The sequence below is a fragment of the Heterodontus francisci genome, chromosome 15 (assembly GCF_036365525.1).
Source record: "Heterodontus francisci isolate sHetFra1 chromosome 15, sHetFra1.hap1, whole genome shotgun sequence".
Taxonomy (NCBI): Eukaryota; Metazoa; Chordata; class Chondrichthyes; order Heterodontiformes; family Heterodontidae; genus Heterodontus; species Heterodontus francisci.
The window spans coordinates 20,949,800-20,977,228 of NC_090385.1; the positions used below are offsets into that span (position 1 = coordinate 20,949,800).

Below are 27,429 nucleotides of genomic sequence, written 5' to 3' on the forward strand. Positions count from 1 at the left end.
AAGAAAATGGTTAACATTTCATGTCTTCTGACCTTCACCTAACCTGAGTTTGTTCACCTTTGACCTGTTTCCACAGGTGCTGCCTCACCTGCTCAGTATTGCCAGCATTTTCTGTTTATATTTCAGATTTCCCGCACCCTCAGTATTTTGCTTTTTGCATGGAATCAAGTGAAGATTTTGGAAGTTTACGTGAAGATTGCATTGGCATCTGTTTTTTTTGTGCGTTGCTATTGCCATTGCTCTGCTTGCACTGCCTAGGTACAAGAGACCCAGAGAGTAGCCAGCAGAAAAATGGGGAGCATCTATGTAATTCTCAAAGTTACTGCAGTTTCAGGATATAAGGAAGCCATATTCAATTCAAATAGATATTACCAAGTATAACCACTGATGTAGACTCCATGTGTTAAGATCATGGCTACACGAAGTCTGAATATTACAGGGAGTCAAGGTCCAGCAGAACAAGCAAGCTCTTGAAAGAAGCAAAGCACAACTCCCAGAGCCTTGAGACTGGGGAGGCCTCTTGGGTGCATACTTCCTGGATGGATTGTGAGCAGAATTTGGACAATTTTATGGATACAGATTTCTTTGTGAATGCTTCAAGTGTTCATTGAACCTTGCAAAATTGACACTTTAAAAAAATATTTTAGATCTATACATAGTTGGCTGATTGAGAAAACATGCCCATCAAAGGAACTGGGCAAAAAATTTACTCTATTTTGTCTCATTGCTCGTTTCTGATTTCTTAGATTTAAAAAAAAATGTACTGATTGTTTTTTGTGTGAGTTGCTGGTTCGTGGTTGGTAACTTTTCCTATCTGTCCATATTGAGCAAATCAATATGGTTACTTTTAACAATAGTGCTTAATCAGGGTCAATTGTGGACATGTAAGGTGACACATTTGCATGTGTCACAATTTGAAGCGTGACTGTACCTGTTCTTTGCTCTATGGAACCATGTGAAAAGCAAAACTTTCATAGATGATTAGTCACAGAAGTGTTACATTGCGCTGAGTTGTATACAACACCATTGGAGTTGGGATGGTCATATGTTTGTTACTCTGTCCTTTATGTTCTTCCTCCTCCCTACACTCTCGTTGTGTTGAAATCAAGACGGAAGAAGGTCTCAGGATTGATATCCAATATGTGATGAGTTAAATGACCTCAAATGGGATTAACATGCAGGGCTCTGTGCCCCTGAGCTGGTATAAGGGGAAACCACTCACTTGTGATTGCCATTCAGTAACATCTGCTGGAAGGTGCATCTGTGTGGACATTGATGAGAGCAAGATCACGCTCAATACAATGACACTCTGTTGTTCAATAGCCTGCCTGGGCTCAGACATGAGGAATGGCTACTTGAATCAGGTAATGGAGGGTGTCCTGACGCCTATTGAATTATATTGCAGCAAGGATTAGGATCTGCTGGAGGGTGAAGGAACAAATTCTGTTGGGAAAAGTTACTAGCGTTACTGTATCTGGCTGGAAGTTTACTCTTTGTGGTGCAACTGAAATGAAACTGAATTAGCATTTCTGGTCACCAGAAGCCAATGTAACTGAGTAACGTCACTTCAATACAGTAAGCCCCTGTGTTTTACACTCAGGACCAGCAGATGTGGTTCAACCTGAAGATGCAGCATGTACCTTAAGATCATGTTTCGTGGCTTATCTGTGTCCATCAGGATCTCAATGCCAAGGCAGGAGGTAAACTTGGAAAATTCCTTTTCTTTTTAAAATGTAGCAGAGAACAGTGGGATGATATCACCTGGTTGGGTGGGGGGGGCGGAATTAAACTTCTGACCCAAAGCAATTGGTGATTTGTGTTAGTTGGACCCATTAATGCATTGAGGGGGTAGGCGATAATCAAATGGAATTTTTAAAAAGCTGGTTTGCACTGAGTGGCGCCATGAGCAGAATTAATACTTAGTCTTTCATGTGTTTGGAATGCTGATCTCCCAGTCAGTTTTACTGTAATAAATTCTATTAATATGTAGCTCTTTTAGCAATAACCCTGTTACAGTAGCAATGCATCTCATTGTGTAGGCACTACTGAAAATGATCTAACTGAGAAAATGACGCTAACACATGGGACTGAAATTCTTTTGGAGTTCTGTCAATCACCTACCAGAACTCTTGTGAGTCACCAGCGGATCCCTCTGGAAAACTGTGGACATTTGGGGCAGTATTTTCCCTGCTGGCTTCAGGACCCCACAGTATGGCTCCAATGGGGGTCAGAAGCCTGCACTGTGGGAAATAGTCACTCATCTGTGATTTTCCCCAAATTGGCCAATTAGTGGCCAGAGGGCAGGCTTGTCATCCAATTAAGGATGTGAGCGGGCTCTCGAAACTGGAGAGCCAGTGGTAGGCCCACAATCACTGAAGAAGCAGAAGCTGGCCTTTTAAGATGAGAGAGAGGGTGCCCCAAGATGGAGGTGCCCTCTCTCCAGCTTTTTTTAAATGTAAAATTTTTAAAATCCCTTAGCAGGTTGGCCTGTGGCTGCAGCTGAAGCTAGGTAGGCAGGGAGGGCCTCTAAGCCTGACTGGAGTGCTGCCCCCTCTTTCCCCCCCCCCCCCCCCCCGCCCCCAGTCTGCTACTGGGAAGCTGCTTCTAGGCAGCTACACTGTTCCTCAATGCGTCCGTGGACTAGAGGTCGATTGGAAAATTCCAGTCAGCTTCTGACAATAGGCCATTAATTAGGTGAATTGCTACCTGCTGCTTGGGGGTGGATAGTCCTACCGCCCCCCGCCCCCACGTTCTGCCTCTGGGAAGATGACCCCGGGGGCGGGATGCTGGCTGGCAATGCATATTTTCGCACTTGTCTGCCTCCATGCCTGCCCCCATTGGGGCCTAATAATTCAGGTTGCACCAGGCCTCCATCCTTTCTAAGCATTTCCAATTTGTCTTATAAGAGAACCTCGGCTCACCCCTGACAAGGCATATGTCTTGAGGAAACTGGAGTTCTAAGACAGCTTCCTACTCCAGTAGTTCAGCCAGGATCCAGAATGCCTGTGAAGGCTGGTAGGCACAGTGAGATGAGATGTAACGGCTTCAAAATGGACAAATATGGACCCGAGGTGCAGTCCATGCCGAGGAAGGAGCTTGGATACACTGAACAATCTGAAACGAGGAATTAAGAGGGCTAAAAGGGGTCATGAAATATCTTTAGCAAACAGGGTTAAGGAAAATCCCAAAGCCTTTTATTCATATATAAGGAGCAAGAAGGTAACTAGAGAAAGGATTGGCCCACTCAAGGACAAAGGAGGAAAGTTATGCGTGGAGTCAGAGAAAATGGGTGAGATTCTAAACGAGTACTTTGCATCGGTATTCACCGAGGAGAGGGACATGACGGATGTTGAGGTTAGGAACAGATGTTTGATTACTCTAGGTCAAGTCGGCATAAGGAGGGAGGAAGTGTTGGGTATTCTAAAAGGCATTAAGGTGGACAAGTCCCCAGGTCTGGATGGAATCTATCCCAGGTTACTGTGGGAAGCGAGAGAGGAAATAGTTGGGGCCTTAACAGATATCTGTGCAACATCCTTAAACACGGGTGAGGTCCCGGAGGACTGGAGAATTGCTAATGTTGTCCCCTTGCTTAAGAAGGGTAGCAGGGATAATCCAGGTAATTATAGACCGGTGAGCCTGACGTCAGTGATAGCGAAGCTGCTGGAGAAGATACTGAGGGATAGGATCTATTCCCATCTGGAAGAAAATGGGCTTATCAGTGATAGGCAACATGGTTTTGTGCAGGGAAGGTCATGTCTTACCAACTTAATAGAATTCTTTGAGGAAGTGACAAAGTTGATTGATGAGGGAAGGGCTGTAGATGTCATATACATGGACTTCAGCAAGGCGTTTGATAAGGTTCCCCATGGTAGGCTGATGGAGAAAGTGAAGGCGCATGGGGTCCAAGGTGTACTAGCTAGATGGATAAAGAACTGGCTGGGCAACAGGAGACAGAGAGTAGCAGTGGAAGGGAGTTTCTCAAAATGGAGACGTGTGACCAGTGGTGTTCCACAGGGATCCGTGCTGGGACCACTGTTGTTTGTGATATACATAAATGATTTGGAGGAAAGTATAGGTGGTCTGATTAGCAAGTTTGCAGACGACACTAAGATTGGTGGAGTAGCAGATAGTGAAGGGGACTGTCAGAGAATACAGCAGAATATAGATAGATTGGAGAGTTGGGCAGAGAAATGGCAGATGGAGTTCAATCAGGGCAAATGCGAGGTGATGCATTTTGGAAGATCCAATTCAAGAGTGAACTATACAGTAAATGGAAAAGTCCTGGGGAAAATTAATGTACAGAGAGACTTGGGTGTTCAGGTCCATTGTTCCCTGAAGGTGGCAACGCAGGTCAATAGAGTGGTCAAGAAGGCATACGGCATGCTTTCCTTCATCGGATGGGGTATTGAGTACAAAGGTTGGCAGGTCATGTTACAGTTGTATAAGACTTTGGTTCAGCCACATTTGGAATACTGCGTGCAGTTCTGGTCGCCACATTACCAAAAGGATGTGGATGCTTTGGAGAGGGTGCAGTGGAGATTCACCAGGATGTTGCCTGGTATGGAGGGCGCTAGCTATGAAGAGAGGTTGAGTAGATTAGGATTATTTTCATTAGAAAGACGGAAGTTGAGGGGGGACCTGATTGAGGTGTACAAAATCATGAGAGATATAGACAGAGTGGATAGCAAGAAGCTTTTTCCCAGAGTGGGGGATTCAATTACAAGGGGACACGAGTTCAAAGTGAAAGGGGAAAAGTTTAGGGGGGATATGTGTGGAAATCTCTTTACGCTGAGGGTGGTGGGTGCATGGAACGCTTTGCCAGAGGAGGTGGTAGACACGAGCACGATAGCGTCTTTTAAGATGTATCTAAACAGATACATGAATGGGCAGGAAGTAAAGAGATACAGACCCTTAGAAAATAGGCGACAGGTTTAGATAGAGGATTTGGATCGGCGTAGGCTTGGAGGGCCGAAGGGCCTGTTCCTGTGCTGTAATTTTCTTTGTTCTTTGAACGAAGTCATTTGATTTGAATTGCAGATCAGTGCTTTACTTGAGCTGAGGTTGATAGCGCTGGGCAAGGTCTTGGAAACCCTCTTTTCCCCTGTCGATGGCAGGCAGGAGTTGTAGTTTACAGCCACATGGGCCAGGCACATGGTTGCATAATGCTAATTAGGTGGCCTCCCACTGACCCTACGATTTCTGGCAGGATCTTCACTGGAGGGCACTAGCATGCAAGATCCCGACATAATAGGATCACGCTCCAAGGAATTCTGGTTCCCATTTTTTTTTTAATGCTCATTACCAAATTCTGTTTCTGAAGACACTGACTCAGTTGGGGTAGGATTCTATAGAAGCCAGCCATGCTCAGATACCTCAGACATCAGTTGTAAACCTGGACGTTGTGGTCAGTTGGCTTCTCGATCAGAGGGACATCACAGCTGACTATGACCATGTCCTCAGCTGATATCCACACATGCATTTTCCATCAGGAATCATTTAAATAGTGGTTGGAGGTTGGGATCATTCCCGTTTTTTCCCCCCTCATTAGCCAAAGGTCGCTAATGTTAGTGGCAGCTCCCCTTTACTTAAATGATCACCAAAATGAGCCACCTTAGCACAGAGGTGTGATGGGAATCTGGGATCTCCCGTGTTCTGGATCCGTACCACACCTGGCAGTGCATTTACCAAACTGAGCCATAAAAAAAAGCCTTTTCCTTTTTCTTTTGGGAGAAAATAAAGTTGGCATACTTTTTGGACTTTGTGTCAGGAATGTCACAAAAGCCACAAAAAAATAAATCTGTGTAATTTGCACCATTTGAATAACTTCGATCAAACAGAAACTGGAAGTAAATATTCAAGTTACTTCGTCAGAAGGAATGAATTTAGTTGTTGGCCTTTGGTTGCCCTACTTTAAATGCCATTCAGTATCAGATCAACTGGTCTGAGCTTGCGGTTACTAGAATGTTGCTCTCGTGTGCAACCTTCAAGATACTCTATACAGATTCCATGTGAAGCCTTTCATAGGGCTGTTGGAATGTCCAGCCTCTTGGCTACTGGTCCCGTTGCTTGGAATCTGTTCACGCTAAAATAAAGTCTGCACAGAGTTTCATCTGTTGCCCTAATATAGCTAGACAGACAGTGGTAATTCTGAGGGGAATACCACCAGTCTCATTACTTCTCTTGACTTTTTCATCTTCAAGTTCACTATCTTAAATGCTCTTCTATCCTTACTATAAAGAAATCAAGACTCATTGCATGGCGTACGCTTTCTCGCGAGTTCAAACCTGTGAAATTCCTTACTTGCCTTCCCCCTACAGCCTGCATGTCAATGAAAGTAAGGGCTTAGAATTTATGCAGCACCTTTCATGACCTCCCAAAGTGCTTTACAGCTAATTACATATTTTTGATGTGTAGTTACCATTGTAGTTTAGGAAATGTGGCACAGCAAGTTTCCACAAACAGCAATGCGATAATGACCAGATATACTGTTTTTAGGTGTTGATTAAGGGGTAGATGTTGACCAGGACACTGGAGAAAACTTCCCAGCTCCTGTTCAAAATAGCAGCATGGGATTTTTACATTCACCTGAGAGGGGCATTTGGGGCATCGGTTTAATGCTCACCCAAAAGATAGCACTTTTGACAGTGCAGCGCTCCCTCACTACTGCACTGACGTATCAGTCTCCTGGAGTAGGACCTAAACCCACAACCTTCTGACTCTGAGGCAAGTGTGCCACCACTTAGCCAAGGCTGCCACTCACGCTGGGTACCACCCAAACAGGATTACTTGATTTGCCTTGGCATTTTTCCTCGGTTTATCAACCTTGATGGTGTCCTGCACTACGAGGCCTTGACTCTGCACTAAGATTTCTCAGATTTCATCCAAGACTTGCTGAATGCTGACCTATTGGTATGTAGTGTAACTCCCATCATTTATTTGTACCAGATTGATCCAGGCTTCAATAAAACAAAGCTGTAAGATGGTCTTCATTGGAGACCAATATGGAGGCATTAGTGTTTTTCCTCACTCCTGTTCCGAGGCAGTATGTTTGCAATTGGGTTTCAAAAAAGCCCCCAACTGGAAGCCAGCAGTAAATCTGGCAGCTCCATGGATTGCCTACATGGACCTGCACACAGGGGGTTGGTTTATGGCATCGTTAGCATATATATGATCTGAAATGATATACAAGATTACAGATAAGGTTCACCAAATGGATTGGATAAAATAAAAAAAACTTGAGAGAAGAGGTGGGGAGAAAACTGGAGTGGGGGGAGAAACAGTTCCCAACAGAAGTTATCGAGGATACATTTATACTTTGTTTTCAATTTAAAAATATACATTAAGTATGGGCTTGATATCAGATTTTATTTTAAACTATTTATTAGTTACTCTTGAAATCTGTTTTCACAGCATAGTTACCTGTCCTGCCTTCTCTAGTTCTCTTCCACAAAATTACTGTCAGGGTGGCACACCTGAACTGCAACCACTGACCCACAAAGCTGGCTACAGTGACTGCTCTGGTAATTGCCCACCTGTGAAGACTTCAAGCTGTGGGATAGGTGATGAGCACCTCCCGGGATGCGATGAATGTGCCAGTGTTCCATCCGGAGAAGGAGCCTGCGAAACCTCCGTGATGCATTGTGCCTCACTGTCCCATGACAGACGGCAGCATGCTCCAGTAGAATGTACAGAGCTAGACCTTCAGGAGTATCTGACGGATGTGCGGTGCGAATGCACAGTGGTAGCACAGGAAACTGCAGCAGTCTCCCAGCCCTCAAGACCACATGAAGAGCAAACTACAGCTTCCTGCAGCTTTGGACCTTGCCCCTGTATAAAGGGACCATGCATGTGGGACGATGGTGAGAGCAGAGCAGAAGAATGTTCCAGCAGTGGATATGGTAACTCACAGCATTGCAATCTACCCACTGGAAATAACCGGGTAAGTTATTGCTTCAATTAAATTGAGTATGGTATGTGGTTTGATGTCCGAGGCACATTTGGAAATAATCGCAGACTTGTTTTTTCAATATAACTTTTGTCTTTTCATCTTCCCCTTTTATACCAGGCAACATTCTCCAGCTGAGAAATGGATACATTAATAACGCATTGTGCGCAGAAGTGGCAAAACTTCATTTTCTACATGTTCCTCCTCTCTCTTATGAAAACCCCTATTCTCCCAATTCCATCAGTACCCCTGGCTTAGGCCTGCATTACACCTGCACAAATTCCAAACTCAAGTTCATGCAGTTATACAGACATGTAAAAAATCACATATCAGGATAATATGTGCTGGTAGATATAGTATACCTGGATTTCCAAAATGTATTTGATAAGGTACCACACAAAAGATTCATAGGCAAGATAAGGGCTCATGGAGTTGGGAGTAATATATTAACATGGACGGAGGATTGATTAACAGACAGGAAACAATGAGTGGGCATAAACGGGCATTTTCAATTTGGCAGGTGGTAAATAGTGGAGTGCTGCAAGGATCAATCCTTGGGCCTCAGCTAGTTACAATCTATATTCATAAATTAGATGAAGAGACAGAGAGTAATTTATCTAAGTTTGTTGATGATATAAAGGTAGGTGAAAAGGTAAGTTGTGGGGAGGACACAGAGAGGCTGCAAAGAGATATAGACAGGTTAAGTGAGTGGGCAACAAGATGGCTGATGGAGTATAATGCAGGGAAATGTGGAGTTATTCACTTTGGTCGTCAGAATAAAAAAGCAGAATATTTTTTAAAGTATGAAACCTGTAAGTGCTGATGTTCAAAGAGACTTGGGTGTGCTTGTACAAGGAATGCAGAAAGTTAGCATGCAGGTGCAGCAAGCAATTCGGAAGACAAATGGCATGTTAGCCTTTATTGCAAGGGGATTGGAGTACAGGAATAAAGAAGTATTGCTACAATTGTACAAGGTTTCTGTGTGCAGTTTTGGTCTCCACATTTAAGAAAGGATATACTTGCATTGGAGGCGGTACAGGAAAGGTTCACTAAATTGGTCCCTGGGATGAGGGAGTTGTCCTATGATGAGAGGCTGAGTAAATTGGGCCTATATTCTCTGGAGTTTAGAAGAATGAGAGGCGATCTAATTGAAACATACAAGATTCTAAAGGGACTGGATATAGTAGACACAATGAAATTGTTTTCACTGGTCAGGGAATTGAAACATGGGGACACAGTCTCAGGATAAGGGGTCGATCATTTAGGACTAAGGTGAGGAGAAATTACTACACTCAAAGGGTTGTGAATCTTTGGAATTCTCTACCCCAGAGGGTTGTGGATGCTCTATCATTGAATATATTTAAGGCTGAGATAGACAGACGTTTGGTGTCTCAGGGAATCAAGGGATATGGTGAGCGGGCGGGAAAGTGGAGTTGAAGCCTAAGATCAGCCATGATTGTATTGAATGGCAGAGCAGGCTCGATGGGCCATGTGGTCTACTCCTGCTCCTATTTCTTGTGTTCATGTATTTTAACCTATTTCATCACTAAAATGGAATATCATTTGTTTGGACATCCTGGCAGACTGCTGCAATCATGGGCCTTACCTCTTACAGCAGGAGAGGACCTCTTATTGTGGAGTAGATTCTAATCAAAGCCAGTTAATGTTGCATAAATTAACTCCCTTAAAAAGGAGCTATACAAATGTATGGTTATGAAAGAAAATCGAAGTGTTTACTGATCAGAATAGACAGACAAGTGTGGATAGGTCACTATTTTACAGTGATTGATTAGGTCAAAATGTGTTTTCCCTATGTGGGATGCTAGGATTTAGGGAATCAAATTCCCTGATTCCACTGTCTTTATAATCAGGAACATTAGTTAATGGTGACTGCATTATTCATTCTGTTTTTGAAATTATGTTATTTTCCTGAACTTCTATTGCTGTTCTGAAGATTGCATTCTGTGATTCCAACCATGTTTCTCTGAAGACTGCAAATCAGTGGCCTTGGAAATAATCAATTGCTGTATAGGATTCATACCATTGATCATCTGTTTGGAATATAAAGGCGTAATTTATAGAGTTCAACAGAACAGGATTAAATAATGTTAAATTGATATCCTGGTGTGGTATGCTGTATTGCCTTAGAGATCAAGGATAACTTTCAGAGTTTTCCATTTTGGGAAATGTTACCTGTGGTTAGCCATCGCTCTGAGTTGGGGAGATTCCATGACTACATAAATTGCTCCTCATCTGTTGGAAAGAATAACTCAATAAGCTGAAAGGCTCTTGTTCATTATTTTCTTTGTTCTTACAATTACACCAGTGTGATGTTTCCATTTCACACACTATTTGTCCTTGTTATTCACTGAGTCATACTACCATGGAACTTGGTCAATTGCCTAAACTTGTTACATTAGAGAACTGTTGGCAGTGAGATTTTTGATCAGTAAGAGTGACACCCATTGCAAAGCCATTTTAAGTGTATGGAGCTGTATTTGGTATCAACAGTGACCTATATTTTAAAAGCAAAATTAAGATAAACTCACTTTGTGACTGGCATTTGGCAGATCTGCATAGGGCATGCTGTCATGGGTGTCAAAATGTCTAGACATCTCAAAGTTTTGTCCAATGGGAAAATGGGCAAGCATAAACTTGTCAACTATGTTTACTTGATTCTGGCCTGCAATGTCTTTTCCTTTCTATCTCTTATCCTTATCATCTCCATTTTATTCTTTTTATTATCTCAATTTTATTGATGATGCTACCATCATTGTTCCTCTGAGATGTTCTCTCTCTTTCTCCTTAGCCATCCTGGATTGGAATTTCCTAATTCTATTACCAGAGGGTCATGTCTGGTCTTCTGCTGGCCACTCCAACTATGCGGTGACAGTGGCCCAGTTTTCTCCATCATGCCTCTTTAAGTGTATAGGGTGGAGTCTTGGTCACTGGTGCAAATGAGGTTTCTCTCCATCAGCCGATCAGGAGAATCCTCGAGGAAATTTCCTGCCTCAAGTCTCATCATACTATTTGGTCAAAACTGTGGAGCACCTTGACTCCCTCAGTCTCTGCTCCTTTGGACAAAGAATGTGCTTTGAATACTCAAACTGTATTTCTCAAATTCCAGACTTTGTGTGAGATTTAATCATTTAGATTTTTCATCAAACACATAATTCTGTATTGCTTCGTATTTTGTTTTGAGGCCTTCTAAGGGAAGTTGCAAAATATAGGTAAAGAAAGGACTGCACTAGGAGTGCCAGCTTTGATTTTGTGATCTAGTCCCTTTTGTGGGATGTGAACCCACAACCTTCAAAAGTCACAAAAATAGAATAGTCTCACATCTCTTCCTGAACTCATAAGACAATTGAGTCCAACACTCCAGGATATCAATTATAGAGTCATAGAGTTTTACTGCACAGAAACAGGCCCTTCGGCCCAACGTGCCTGCGCCAACCATCAAGCACCCGTCCAAAGCTAATTCCACTTCCCTGCAGTTGGCCCGTAGCCTTGTATGCTTTGGCGTTTCAAGTGCTCATCTAAATACTTCTTAAATATCTTGAGTGTTTCTGCCTCTACCACCCATTCACCCTCTGGGTGAAATTTTTTTTCCTCAACTCCCCTCTAAACCTCCTGCCCCTTACCTAAATCTATGCCCCCTAGTTATTGACCTCTCCACTAAGGGAAAAAGTTTCTTCCTATCTATCCTATCAATACCCCTCATAAGTTTGTATATCCCAAATCAGGTCCCCCTCAGCCTTCTCCACTCCAAGGAAAACAATCCCAGCCTATCCAGTTTCTCTTCATAACGGGAATGCTCCAGCCCAGGCAACATAGTGTTGAATCTCCTCTGCACCCTCTCCAGTGCAGTCACATCCTTCCTATAGTGTGGTGCCCAGAACTGTACACAGTGCTCCAGCTGCAGCCTAACCAGCATTTTATACAGCTCCATCATAACCTCCCTGCTCTTATATTCTATGCCTTGGCTAATAAAGGCAAGTATCCCATATGCCTTCCTAACCACCTTATCTACCTGTGCTGCTGCCTTCAGTAATCTATGGACAAGCACCCCCAGGTCCCTCTGACCCTCTGTACTCCCTAGGGTCCTACCATCCATTGTATATTCTCTTGCCTTGTTAGTCCTCCCAAAGTGCATCAACTCACACTTCTCAGGGTTAAACTCCATATGCCACAGCTCTGCCCATCTTACCAGCCCATCTATATCGTCCTGTAATCTAAGGCCTTCCTCCTCAGTATTTACGACACCACCAATTTCGTGTCGTCTGTGAACTTACTGATCATACCTCCTATATCCACGTCTAAATCATTAATGTACGCTACAAACAGTAAGGGTCCCAGCACCGATCCCTGCAGTACACCACAAGCTTCCATTCGCAAAAACAACCCTCTACCATCACCCTCTGCTTCCTTCCACTAAGCCAATTTTGAATCCAATTTGCCAAATTACCCTGGATCCCATGGGTTCTTACTTTCTTAACCAATCTCCCATGTGGAACCTTATCAAAAGTCCATGTAGATGACATCAACTGCTTTACCCTCATCTATACGTTTAGTCACCTCCTTGAAAAATTCAATCGAATTTGTTAGACACGATCTGACAAAGCCATGCTGACTATCCCTGATCAGTCCCTGCCTCTCCAAGTGGAGATTAATCCTGTCTCTCAGAATTTTTTCCAATAATTTCCCTACCACTGATGTTAGACTCACTGGGCTAAAATTACCTGGTTTATCCCTGCTACCCTTCTTGAATAATGGTACCACATTCGCTGTCCTCCAGTCCTCTGGCACCTCTCCTGTGGCCAGAGAGGATCTGAAAATTTGTGTCAGAGCCCCTGCTATCTCCTTCCTTGCCTCACATAGCAGCCTGGGATACATCTCATCTGGGCCTGGGGATTTATCCACCTTTAAGCCCGCTAATACAGCTAATGCTCCCTCCTTTTCATTGTTAATTTAATCAAGTATATCACAATCCCCCTCCCTGATCACTGTACCTATATCGTCCCTCTCCATAGGGAACACAGGTGAAAAGTAATCGTTCAATACCTCACCTATGCCCTCCAGCTCCACACACAGATTGCCTCTTGGCCCCACTTTTCCCTGGTTATCCTCTTGCCCCTAACATACTTGTATCTTTATCTTGTCTGCCAGTGATTTTTCATGCCCCCTCTTCGCTCTCCGAGTTACTTTTTTAAGTACTCCCCTATACTTTCTACACTCCTCTCGGGCCTCCACTGTTTTCGCACTCTGAATCTGCCATACGCCTCCTTTTTTTTCCTAATCCAATCCTCTATATCCCTTGACATCCCCAGGGTTCCCTAGACTTGTTGGTCCTACTCTTCACCTTTACGAGAACATGCTGGACCTGAACCCTCACAATTTCCTTTCTAAATGACTCCCACTGGTCTGATGTAGACTTTCCTATAAGAAGCTGCTCCCAGTTCACTTTGGCCTGATCCTGTTTACCGTATTGAAATCTGCCTTCCCCCAATTCAGTACTCTTATTTCCGGTCCTTCTATGCCCTTTTCCATCACAACCTTAAATCTGACAGATAGGGTCACTATCCCCGAAATGCTCCCCCACTGCCACTTCTACCACTTGTCCGGCATCGTTCCCTAGGATTAAATCCAGTCCCGCTCCTCCTGTTGTAGGACTCTCTACGTGTTGGCTCAAAAAGCTCTCCTGAATGCACTTGAAGAATTCCACCCCCTTTAAGCTTTTTGCACTAATACTATCCCCTCTATATAGGGGAAGTTGAAATCCCCTACAATTATTACCCTATTATTTTTGCACCTGTCTGCTATTTGCCTACATATCTGCTCCTCTATCACTGCCTGACTGTTTGGAGGCCTGCAGTATACTCCCAGCCAAGTGATAGCCCCCTTTTTGTTTTTAAGTTTTACCTATATGGCCTCATTAGAGGAACCTTCTAAGATATCATCCCTCCTTACTGCAGTAATCTTTAGTCAACAGTGCAATGCCACCTCCTCTTTTACCCCCTCCCCTATCACGTCTGAAGATTCTATACCCTGGGATATTAAGCTGCCAGTACTGCCCTTCTCTCAACCATGTCTCAGTGACAGCAATAATATATTCCCATGTGTTAATCAACACCCTCAATTCATCTGCCTTACTAGTAAGACTCCTTGCATTAAAATAGATACAATCCGGCCTTGCATTAGTTGCTTGAGCCTTAACTATATTTACTTTGCCCTCTAGACTGACTTAGCTTCACATTTATATTTGATTGTACATCACCCCCTACTGTGTTTCCACTCTTTATCCCACACCCCCTGCCAAATTAGTTTAAACCCCCCCCCCCAACAACACTGGCAAACCTCCCAGCAAGGATGCTGGACCCGTTCGGGTTCAGGTGCAACCCATCCATCTTATACAGATCCCACCTTCGCCAGAAACAGGCCCAGTGATCCAAGAATCTAAAGCAGTCCCTCCTGCACCATCTCTTCAACCATGCATTCATCTGCTCTAACCTCCTATTAATATACTCACGAGCCCAGAGAAGAAAACCAGAGATTACAACCCTTGAGGTCCTTTTTAATCTGCTACCTAGCTCCCCAAATTCTTTTTGCAGGACCTCATCCCTCTTTCTACTTATGCCATTGGTACCAACGTGGACCATGACCTCCGGCTGTGCACCCTCACCCTCCAGAATACTTTGTAGCCACTCAATGATATCCAAGACCCTTGCACCAGTGAGGCAACATACCATCCTGGAATCACGTCTGCGACCACGGAAACGATTATCTGTTCCTCTAACCATAGAATCCCCTACCTCTATTGCCCTCTTGTCCTTTTTTCTCCATCCCAGCACAGCTGAATCAGTCATGACATTCCGGTCGTGATTCTCGGTGCATTCTCCAGAGGAACCCTCTCTCTCCTCGGTACTCAGAAAGTGGGATGTCCTCTGGGGACTCCTGCACTACCTGCCCTGACTTCTTTGTCCGTCCGGCAGCCACCCAGTCACCCCCCGACTGTGGTCGCCTAAGCACCGGCTTGACTACCTCCTACTACCTCCTGGAACGTGCCATCCACGTAGTCCTCCGCCTCGTGGATGCGCCACAGTGACTCCAGCTTCTGCATCCGGAGACACTTCCTGCAGACATGTTCGCCAAGGTCACATGGTACATCCGCGACTTCCCACGTCACATAGGAGGCACATTCCGCTTGACCAAGCTGCCCTGCCATTACTTACTTTTACAATGAAAATAATTAATGAAAATGAAAAATTTAATTATTTAATCCTTGTTTTTTTGTATCTACAGGTGATATTCTTTTGTTCAGATTAGGGCCAGAGCCAATCCTACATAGTATTTGATGATCTCTAGGTATATCTCCTTCTTTTAGCTTTCAGTTCTTCTGCAACCAGGTAGTGACCTGTTCCTCTTTATGTATACAATTAAGCTGCTTTTATGGGAGTTTGTTCTGTAGCTCTGTGACCATCTTGTAGAGTGTAGAGGCTTCTTGGCACAAGTTCGAAAATTTCCAGGGTAATCTCTTTCTCGATTATGCCCATGCATCTAAGATCATCTCTTCTGTGCATCACAGATTAAAATTATTGTAGTTTGATTAAGTTAATCTGTCTAATTCACATCTTTCTGCACTAGGTTGCTGATTTAGAAAACCTGCTCAATCAAGCCTGTGAGCTGACTCAAGGTGAGAATTTTTTCCCCTTTTATTTCACTTCATGGGCTTTTCTCCCTGGATTTTCCTCTGAATTGCACCCATTTTGGGGGAAGCTCAACTCAGCAAAATCTTTTCTTAAAGATTACAGCCTCAAATCCACCACAAAACACAAGATGCATCTGAATTGTCCTTCTAAAAAAGCACATGCTTTCCCTTGAGGCCAGCCACAAGCCTATTCTGCCACATTTGTTTAGGGGCATGAGTAACTCTTCTGCCCCATTTTCCTTCATTTCTGTCCAAATCCACCCAAATAATTGCTACCACTATATCCGTGGCAGTAGGAGCTGCCATGAGGTGCATATCACCTCGAGGAGGCCAATTAGCATGCTGCTAGTGAAGTTTGGTGTTTCTTTGCCTTAATTTTTATTTCCTGTACCTAAACATTGGGAAGACCAGGATCTTCAAGCTCTGGCACAAACTCCAGGCCATTTCCACAGACTCCACCCTTCTCCTTGGGCTGAACCAAATTTTGCACAATCTCCCAATGATGAATTTTTCGTTCTCAAATCTGTTCCCATTTCAAGCATTGCCTACTTCCACCTCCATAACATTTCCTGTTTCTGTCCGTACCTCAGCCCATCTGTTGCTGAAAACTTCATCCATGCCTTTGTCAGCTCCAGTCTTAAATTACTCTAATGCCCACCTGGCTAGCCACGCATTCTCTACTCTTTGTAAACTTCTTTCTTTGGGCCTCCTTATCTCGAGAGACAATGGATACGTGCCTGGAGGTGGTCAGTGGTTTGTGAAGCAGCGCCTGGAGTGGCTATAAAAGCCAATTCTAGAGTGACAGGCTCTTCCACAGGTGCTGCAGAGAAATTTGTTTGTCAGGGCTGTTGCACAGTTGGCTCTCCCCTTTCGCCTCTGTCTTTTTTCCTGCCAACTACTAAATCTCTTCGACTCGCCACATTTTAGCCCCGTCTTTATGGCTGCCCGCCAGCTCTGGCGAACGCTGGCAACTGACTCCCACGACTTGTGATCAATGTCACAGGATTTCATGTCGCGTTTGCAGACGTCTTTAAAGCGGAGACGTGGACGGCCGGTGGGTCTGATACCAGTGGCGAGCTCGCTGTACAATGTGTCTTTGGGGATCCTGCCATCTTCCATGCGGCTCACATGGCCAAGCCATCTCAAGCGCCGCTGACTCAGTAGTGTGTACAAACTTCAGCCCACTCAAAATACTGCTGCATGTGTCTTATGCAACACCGAGTCCCACAAGTCCATTGCTAATCTACATTGGTTCCGGTCACCAACACCCCTAATTTAAAATTCTCATCCTTCTGTTTAAATCCCTCCAGGGTCTCATCCCTCCCTATCCATTTAACCTACTTCAGCTTACTTTGGATATGCTTTCAATCCTTTAAGCCCCACGCTCAAATTCCTTCTTTAAACCTATTTACCTCTTTAATTTCCTTTCTTCCATTAGTACCCACCTTAAACCCACTTCTGTGCACAACTGTCCTTTGGCTTAGTGAGTATTTTATCCTTGCACCTTTTGAATGTTTGAATGTTTTTCTCTGCTAGTGCTGTTAAATAAATTCCAGCTATTTTTGTTAAGTTCAGACAATGAATTGCCTACTAGAATGTAAACAGTAAATGTGTGCACTTCTAATACAATTAAGAAATGGCATTCTTGTTCTTACATTGGAGATAGCTTTTTAGAGGATTTTCAGTAAGATTTATTGTTGTAACTTAATGGCGTCCATCACCTAAAAAGGAATAAACGTTGCACGCAGTTGCTTTTGAACTAATTTGAAGTACAGTGTCAGTCATTCAATGCCAGAAATGGCCGACAAGAGATAATTAATCAGTTGATCTATTTCTTGGCAGTATTTGTTAAGGGAGAGTTTGTTGGTCAGGACACCCTAATTTTCAAATAGTGCCAAGGGATTATTAATTTCCATCTTAACCACTGGAGCAGGTCTTGTTTTAAGGTCTCATCTGAAATGCAGAACCTGCCTTAATACTCCACTGGAGTGACATAGAATCATAGAATGGGTGCAGCACAGAAGGAGATCATTTGGCCTGTTGAGCCCATGCTGGCTCTCTGCAAGAGCAAGGTGGCTAGTCCCACTCCCCTGCCCTATCCCCATAGCCCTGCAGTTTGTTTTGTCTCCTTCAGCTGTTTATTAAATTTCCTTTTGAAAGTCATGATTGAATCTGCCTCCATCACCCTTTCAGGCAGTGCATTCCAGATCATAGCCATTCACTGTTTAAAAAAAATGTTTTTCCTCATATCGCTGTTGGTCCTTTAGTCAATCACTTTAAAACTGTGTCTTCTGGTTCTCGACCCTCTATTAAATTTCTGCTTAATCTTCTCTTCTGTAAGGAGATCAGCCCAGCTTCTCCAATCTATCCATGTAACTGATGTCCCTTATCGCTGGAACTATTCTCATAAATCTTTTCTGCACCCTCTCTAAAGCCTGCATGTCCTTCCAGAAGTAGACACAATACTTCAGTTGAGGTCGAACCAGTATTTTATAAAGGTTCATCATAACTTCCTTCAATGGGTGAGAGGGGATCAAGTGAGGGTAAAATGCAAGCACCGATTGAAAGGAAAAACTACAATGGAACAATGGACGATCTTTATGGAGGAGATGTTTCAGGTACAGGCTAGGTACATTCCAACAAGAGCAAAAGGTAAAGGAACCAAAGCCAGGGCTGCTTGGATGACGAGAGAGATAGAGAATATGATGAAACATAATAAAGATGATGCATAACAGGTGAATTCTTCATGCAAGAATCAGGCCAAATACAGTAAGTTGAATTAGAATTAGAACATTACAGCGCAGTACAGGCCCTTCGGCCCTCGATATTGCGCTGACCTGTGAAACCATCTGACCTACACTATTCCATTTTCATCCATATGTCTATCCAATGACCACTTAAATGCCCTTAAAGTTGGCGAGTCTACTACTGTTGCAGGCAGGGCGTTCCACGCCCCTACTACTCTCTGAGTAAAGAAACTACCTCTAGCATCTGTCCTATATCTATCACCCCTCAACTTAAAGCTATGTCCCCTCGTGTTTGCCATCACCATCCGAGGAAAAAGACTCTCTCTATCCACCCTATCTAACCCTCTGATTATCTTATATGTCTCTATTAAGTCACCTCTCCTCCTCCTTCTCTCCAACGAAAACAACCTCAAGTCCCTCAGCCTTTCCTCGTAAGACCTTCCCTCCATACCAGGCAACATCCTAGTAAATCTCCTCTGCACCCTTTCCAAAGCTTCCACATCCTTCCTATAATGCGGTGACCAGAACTGCACGCAATACTCCAGGTGCGGTCTCACCAGAGTTTTGTACAGCTGCAGCATGACCTCGTGGCTCCGAAACTCGATCCCCCTACTAATAAAAGCTAACACACCATATGCCTTCTTAACAGCCCTATTAACCTGGATGGCAACTTTCAGGGATTTATGTACCTGGACACCAAGATCTCTCTGTTCATCTACATTACCAAGAATCTTCCCATTAGCCCAGTACTCTGCATTCCTGTTACTCCTTCCAAAGTGAATCACCTCACACTTTTCCGCATTAAACTCCATTTGCCATCTCTCAGCCCAGCTCTGCAGCCTATCTATGTCCCTCTGTACCCTACAACATCCTTCGGCACTATCCACAACTCCTTAGTGTCATCCGCAAATTTACTAACCCACCCTTCTACACCCTCTTCCAGGTCATTGATAAAAATGACAAACAGCAGTGGCCCCAAAACAGATCCTTGCGGTACACCACTAGTAACTAAACTCCAGGATGAACATTTGCCATCAACCACCACCCTCTGTCTTCTTTCAGCTAGCCAATTTCTGATCCAAAGCACTAAATCACCTTCAACCCCATACTTCTGTATTTTCTGCAATCGCCTTACCGTGGGGAACCTTATCAAACGCCTTACTGAAATCCATATACACCACATCCACTGCTTTACCCTCATCCACCTGTTTGGTCACCTTCTCGAAAAACTCAATAAGGTTTGTGAGGCATGACCTACCCTTCACAAAACCGTGCTGACTATCGCTAATGAACTTATTCTTTTCAAGATGATTATAAATCCTGTCTCTTATAACCTTTTCCAACATTTTACCCACAACCGAAGTAAGGCTCACAGGTCTATAATTACCAGGGCTGTCTCTACTCCCCTTCTTGAACAAGGGGACAACATTTGCTAGCCTCCAGAGAGGGGAGGAGAAGAGGAAAATAAGACTGGCAAAGAGAGAAAATGAGAATAGAATGGCAGTCAACATAAAAGGGAACCCAGAAATCTTCTAACAGCATGTAAATAGTAAGTGGGTGCTAAGAGGTGGTGATATCTGTTTAGAGGCACAGGGCAAGGCTAGAATACTTAATGAGTACTTTGTATTGGTGTTCACTAATAAAGAGGATGCTGACAAAATATCAGTAGAAGTGGAGATAGTAGAGATAATGGTTGGGGTGAAAATTGATGGGAAGAATGTACTGGAAAGGCTGGCTATGCTTCGAGTGGGTAAATTGCTTGGTCCAGATGGCTTGCATCCCAGGTTGCTGAAGGAAGTGGGAGTGGAGGTAATGGAAGGGCTTGCCATAATCCTCCAATCTTCCCTAGATATGGGAGAGGTGCCAGAGGATTAGAGAGTGGCAAATATGACAGCCTTATTCAAGAAAGCATGTAAGGATGGCACAGTTCTAAAGACTGTACAGGGACAGAGGGACTTGGGGTTCATGTGCATTGATGTTTGAAGGTGAGTAGTTAGCAAAGCATATGGAATCTTGCACTTCATAAATAGGGGTATTGAGTACAAAAGCAGGGAAGTTATGTTGAACCTTTATAAAGCTCTGGTTAGGTCCCAACTAAAGTATTGCATCCAGTTCTGATCACCACACTTTAGGAAGGATGTGAGGGTTGCAGAGGAGATTTACCAGAATGGTTCCAGTGATGAGAGATTCTAGCTTCAAGAATAGGTTAGAGAAGCTGGAGCAGTTGAATGATTTCAAAAGAAAATTGGATGGGCACTTGAGGGAAATAAATTTGCAGGGCAACAGAGATAGAACAGGGGAATAGGACTGATTAGATTGCTCCACGGAGAGCCAGCATGGGCTCAATGGGCCAAATGGCTGCCTTCTGTGCTGTAATGACTCTGTGACTCTACTTAGTCTAGATTATGAGCCCGAACCCTGGTGTGAGGAACCAACAACTTTTGTCCTAGAAATGAAGTAGCTCTATGTACAAACTGGATGCTACCAACTGAGCCCTGCTGATGCACACAATCTTGCTTGCCAAGGCTTTACCAAATTGCAAAACATCCAGAGGATAGCTCCCTTGTCATATTTTGGGTTAACCTTTAAAATAATATGGCCTCTTGTTGCTTTTATTGGCACAGCAGATGATCTTTCTATGCTGGCTCTTAGATAAATGACAATGGGCAAGCATTTCTGCCACAGAGAGAACCCTGGTGGGCTGATGCAGGATGTGGAATGGAAAGAAATGTGGAGGAGGTAAAAGATGCAGAGACAGAGTGCAAGTGGTAGAAGATTAGCATGATTAATTAGTGAGTGAACTTAGGGGAAGAGAAAATAAATAAACAAAGGGAGAAATGTGGTTTTGGGTTTTGTTTCATTTCCTGTTCTGAAAATGAGATCAGATTGATTCAGAGTGAAATGTTATAACTTATCTCGATGGTCAACTTTCATTTATGTCATGTCTCTGTCTCTAATTGCAATATTAAGCTGTTGCTATTTCCTGCTGTCCTTTCTGCAGGTGAGCACATTTAGCTCCTTCATACCTTCCTCGAAGCTCGGGTACTCAAACTGGATGTCTCCTGCCGAGCATGAAGAGTTACAGCCATTTAGGAAATGGGAGGTTCCTCAGGAAATGGTGAAAGTCATGAAGGGGCTTGACCCTGTTCAGCTACCTTGGCTCTTGTACCCTGGCTGTTGTGCCTGAACCTATGAAGACCCTTCACCAACTGCAGTGTTTTGATACCTTAGGTCAGCTCTGCAATTCCATTGACAGTACAGAGACTAGGACACATCCACTACTGGAGTGATAGACATTGGTTGGAAGAATTAATTTGTGGTTCCAGAGGTTCAGTTTAAATTCCTTGATAATATGGTGAGGTAATGGTATTTGGAAGCCTGGACAGATTTACACAGTTTACTGTCAACCACTAGGACCAGTTGATCCTTAACAATCTAAGTGATACAAGATCTTGTTGCATTCTTAGGTTACAAGGTTCACAATATCCACCAAGACAATCAAGTTGGAGATTGCTACTGAGACACCATTTCTGTCTGTGCTTTTCCTGTGATGCCTTTCTGTAATGGGGTTACTTTTAAGAAGATGTGGCCCGACAATTGTTTACCTATTGTTGATTACCTATTGCACAGCAGTACTGTATATGTACATGTTATCTCTTTCTCTTTGGCTTCCTTATCTCGAGAGACAATGGGTAAGCGCCTGGAGGTGGTCAGTGGTGTGTGGAGCAGTGCCTGCAGTGGCTATAAAGGCCAATTCTAGAGTGACAGGCTCTTCCACAGGTGCTGCAGAAAAATTTGTTTGTCGGGGCTGTTACACAGTTGGCTCTCCCCTTGCGCCTCTGTCTTTTTTCCTGCCAACTACTAAGTCTCTTCGACTCGCCACACTTTAGCCCCACCTTTATGGCTGCCCGCCAGCTCTGGCGAACGCTGGTAACTGACTCCCACGACTTGTGATCAGTGTCACAAGATTTCATGTCGCGTTTGCAGACGTCTTTAAAGCGGAGACATGGACGGCCGGTGGCTCTGATACCAGTGGCGAACTTGCTATACAGTGTGTCTTTGGGGATCCTGCCATCTTCCATGTTATAGCAGCACCTAGAACAGGTCTTGAGAAATTCAATCAAAACACCATGAGAAGGCTGATGTTCTTCACTATTCTAAAGGTGAAAATGCAAGTTGAGATTCCTTATAGGAATACAGGAAATAGGAGCAGGACTAGGCCATTCGACCCTTCCAGCCAGCTCCGCCATTTTTAGGGGAGGAAGTGTGAAGAACATTATATATAAAACAGATATTTGAAAGGTGCGTGGCTGTGTAACCAGAAAAAGATGAACTTAATGCTGTGATCTAATACTGCAAAATGTTACATTCTGCCAAATTTCACTATGGTCCACTCCTCCATTACCCCCACCACCTCGTCCCCGTCCCAGGGCACCTTCCCCTGCAATCGCAGGAGGTGTAATACCTGCCCATTTACCTCCTCTCTCCTCACTATCCCAGGCCCCAAACACTCCTTTTAGGTGAAGCAGCGATTTACTTGTACTTCTTTCAATGTAGTATACTGTATTCGCTGCTCACAGTGTGGTCTCCTCTACATTGGGGAGACCAAGCGCAGACTGGGTGACCGCTTTGCGGAACATCTCCGCTCAGTCCGCACGCAGGACCCTGAGCTTCCGGTTGCTTGCCATTTCAACATTCCCCCCTGCTCTCATGCTCACATCTCTGTCCTGGGATTGCTGCAGTGTTCCAGTGAACATCAACGCAAGCTCGAGGAACAGCATCTCATTTACCGATTAGGCACACTACAGCCTGCCGGACTGAACATTGAGTTCAATAATTTCAGAGCATGACAGCCCCCCATTTTACTTTCATTTTTAGTTATTTTTTCTTCCTTTTTTTTTACATTCTTTTTTACATTTTTTACAATCTTTTTTTTTGCATTTATTTCATTTCATCTTAGTTTGTTCAGTTTGCGTACCCACTGTTTTTTTTCAGGTTTGCACTTGCTGCTGTTCAATATTCAGTGTATTTACACCTAATCTGTACTAATGCTTTGTCTTTCAACACACCATTAACATATTGTTTGCCTTTGCTCCGTGACCTTTTGGTCAGCTATGTGGCCTGGTCCAATCTAGACCTCTTTTGTTATCCCTTGCCCCACCCCCACCTCACTTGCTTATAACCTGTGACTTTTCTAATATTTGTCAGTTCCGATGAAGGGTCACTGACCCGAAACGTTAACTCTGCTTCTCTTTCCACAGATGCTGCCAGACCTGCTGAGTGGTTCCAGCATTTCTTGTTTTTATTTCAGATTTCCAGCATCCGCAGTATTTTGCTTTTATTTCACTGTGAAGGTCTTGAAGTCAACAGTATGTATACTTGTATTTGTGACTAATTTGTTAGCATCAGGCATTTGCAAAATATTTTGGTAATTTTCACAAACAATTGAGATTGAGAATCTCATTTTGATCATTGACTTGACTTGTTGAATTAAACGGCAGTTAGTGGTGTTTCTCAGGGTAAGAGTTTTATGTTCAGTTTTTTGTTAAATGAAGAAAGTAGTTGGGTCAAAGCTCAGTCGCAGAGGAAGATTTCTGACCACTCATCAGAATACCTAATTCATAATGTCATGGCACTGAAATTCCTGGGGAGACAATGGGAAGGTGAAGCAAGACTTTCACCTGCCCACTGACTTTTGGAATCAAGCCCATTTGAATAGCTAAAACGAGCACCTATGCTGTCTCTAGTGGCAATCACACAACGTCCAGCACAGCTGGGACACCCACCTGAGCAGTGGGATAGAATTTTGCCTCGCAGCAGCGCCGTGAGATTTAAAAAGAAAGTGATTCCTTCTGCTGGTTTCGGCAATGCCATCGATCGTGCTGTGAAACCAGACTTTGGAATTTTTAAACTCCCAGTGCCTTTCTCTCCCTTCAGTATTCACGGGATCTCACAGGCATCCCTGTTGTTCAGCATAGCTAAGGGTACAACTGGGGGCAGTACGTCATTTGATATGCTGACCAATTTTGTCGGTGGGTAGGCCTTTATGAACCATCCTTCAGAAGTGCTAGTTTTCTGACCAGGATCGAAAAGGGGTGACCCCTGCCAGATCCAGATTCTACTTCAAGATCTATTTCTTCCCCTGCCTCACTCCAATTGCCAATATGCCATTAAACCAACTGTTGCCCCCTCGTCTCTAAGTCCTGGAATTTCAGGGCCTATACTTTCAGGCTTCAAGTTCATTGTTCAGATTAAGAGATCATCTGCCTCATGCTAAATTGTCCATATGCTCTTTAAGGCTGTAATTAATACGGAGGCAACGGCATTATTAGTTCTCTGTCTTTCCCAAATAGTTATTCTTTGTAGGTAAGCCTGGATAACAAATGTTGGAGGAGATGATTATTGAATCATAGAGCCATTATAACTGAGCCTGATCCTATTATTAGCTAATATCCACACAAATATACTTCCACGCGCTGCATAGCAACCAGATGTGGGAATCATGCCTCATATTTCCATTTCTCAGCGCAGCCACATGAATGCCCCAACCAGGCAGCACAGTACAAACCAGGAATCAAACCTGGCATCTGCCTAGTCGTGGCCTAGTGCTGCACTACGCACTTCACTCGAACCATGGGGAGTTCATTTGGGTATATTTGAGGAATGAACATTCAAGGTCAAGATCATTATAGTATCTCATTCCCAAGTGCCCTTTTAACTGGAAAATTGCCTTTTTAAAAAATAAAACGAATGTGAATCCCTACAAAAAATGTGGAATGTGATTGATTGTCAGCCCTCTACATTACTTCAGTTAATGGCATTTCTCTCTATACATAGAAGTTCTTAATATCTATGAACAACAGTTCCTGAGTAGTTGTTCTACTCCTGGCATTGGATATGAAATTCCATAAAGAACAAAGATTTAGGTCCTAAGTTCTATTCAAATTGCAGCTACTAATGTAATCATCTGCTGATCTTGTTAATGTCCTCGGCAGTTGTTTGCGCAACAATTGTTTTTGGCTCTTCCTAGTGCTGAGAGCTCTGGCTTCCTGTTTGCACTAGACATTGTGAAATTAAGTTAGGCAATAATTCAAGATTAATTGTTATGAGTTAATTAATTATGCAAAATCTGAAGAGAGCAGACTAGTGAACAGTTGACAAAGTGGCTGATTGTAGTCTTCATACACATGAATGAAGCCGATGACCTTCAAATGTCTGTGGATGAAATGGTCACTTGTACCATGATAGGATAACAATCCACTCCCAGATCTACAACTTCTGAATTAATTTCATTGTACATTCTGGTTTCTGAATAAGTAAGCCTGTAATGTCATCCAGGTTTCTGACTGCAGAAGAAAACATTGAACGCAATTGATGAGTGCACATTGCAAATGTTGGACATCATTGAATTGTCAGTTGGATCCAGGCTTGCTGGCTCAGATCAAACTAATGTTCTAACTCTTGCTTCTCCAGTTCATTTACCCAGCAAACTCATCGGCTCAATTTTCAACACTCCACATTTCTGATTTGATGCATTCGTTTACTCCGGATCAGTATTCCAATCTTTCAGATTAACAGTTTTGTTTTTCCTGTAATTAATCTTCTTCATTTCTCAATGCAATTAGAGCTCCAGAAACACAAGCGAAACCTCCTATGAGTCAAAGATGTATTGTTATATTGAAAAGCTTTGCTTAGATGACGAAATGCTACTTTAAAGATCAACTCTGGGTTATCAGTTTAAGAAGAATGTTTAATCTGTCTCAAATATCAGTGCACCTGAGTTGAGTTGTGCTGGGTCTAATCAAATTGTTCTTCAATTAAACAGTATGAGATTTTACCATGTTCAATAGACCTTATTCTGCTCAAAAGATAGCATTCATGCGAGCTTACAAGAAAACGTGGAATGTGAAAAGGCCATTCTGCATACCAAGCCCATTCTTTGATCCCAGCAGCCAACAACCTAATGTGCATTTGATATCTGCAGTTACTCTCGTAAACATGAATTCAGCTCCTAACCAGATACTCATCCAGTTCTATTTCTAAAGGTGTTAATTGACATAGCATTAACTATTTTATGTATAAGTCTGTGACTCTGCGCTAAATCTAAAATGTAAAGCTCAGAACCTTCTGCTTGTCTTCGAATTTTGCACTCACCATCCAATCCAAGTTGTATAATCCGTTTCGTACACATTATCCATTTTTTTATTTTTTATGATGTGGATTGTCCTTATTTTTTTCTCCCCAGTGAAAATAAGTTCAGATCAGCAGGTCTCCATTCAATATCTGCAGCTTTAAAATGTGTAATCATGCACCCTTGAACTTTCTCCAATGACAACATGTAAGTTTCTTTTGCTAGAAAAGCAGTAGTATGCTGTTACATTTCATCAGTCATGCCAATTAGTGCAAGAGTTAGCATTGTTTAGGGTAAGAGACTGGGGAAATGTGTGCAGAAGAGACAGTCTGCAACATCAATCCAGGAAACACAGCCCATAGATCAGAAGTATTTTATATGTATATATATATATATATATATATGTATATTTGCATTAAATTAGGAATAATATTAGGGGGTAAGGGTACTATGGGAGGATAAGCCTGCCATACCTTAAAGGCACATGTCCTTCAGATTAATTTTTGGAGATATGCGTGAGGAGAGGGGAAAGGGTTACTCTTGCCTTGTAAGGTTAAATCCATCAATACTCTTTGTTCGGGATTATTGTTTGGAACATCCGCCTTCTGTGGCAGCTGAGTGAAAGAAAGCCTGGCTTGCTCTCTACGTCGGTGCCATTCTCAGCCAAGAAAACAGGCTAGGGACTTGTTCACAGTCTCCATGTGTGCCATCTACAAGATACGTTGCAGCAACGCGGCAACACCCTCCAAATCCACGATGTGTACCACCTAGCAGGTTAAAGGCACCAGGCACATGGAGTTTAGAAGAATGAGAGGTGATCTCATTGAAGCATACAAAATTCTTACAGGATGGATGCAGGAAGGATGTTTGCCCTGGGTGGGCGGGGTGGTGGTGGGAGAGG

The 27,429-nt window shown here is 43.3% G+C and overlaps 1 protein-coding gene across 2 annotated transcripts in view; it reads left to right on the forward strand.

Annotated features, from left to right (window-relative positions):
* eda2r (ectodysplasin A2 receptor) overlaps positions 1-26,734 on the forward strand; it is a 49,414-nt gene extending 22,680 nt beyond the window's left edge. Inside the window, exons 8-12 of one of the 2 annotated variants that reach the window (XR_010976433.1) lie at positions 1,601-1,700; positions 7,411-7,939; positions 15,587-15,635; positions 21,399-23,766; positions 25,871-26,734. Coding sequence is in view for 1 of the 2 variants with exons in the window: in XM_068047217.1 (XP_067903318.1) it covers positions 1,601-1,700; positions 7,411-7,939; positions 15,587-15,635; positions 21,399-21,412 (692 nt within the window). In the remaining variant the exon portion in view is untranslated. Of the gene's footprint in view, positions 1-1,600; positions 1,701-7,410; positions 7,940-15,586; positions 15,636-21,398 lie in introns of both variants that reach the window. The other variant, XM_068047217.1, reaches the window with a different exon arrangement.
* The last annotated feature ends 695 nt before the right edge of the window (positions 26,735-27,429 follow it).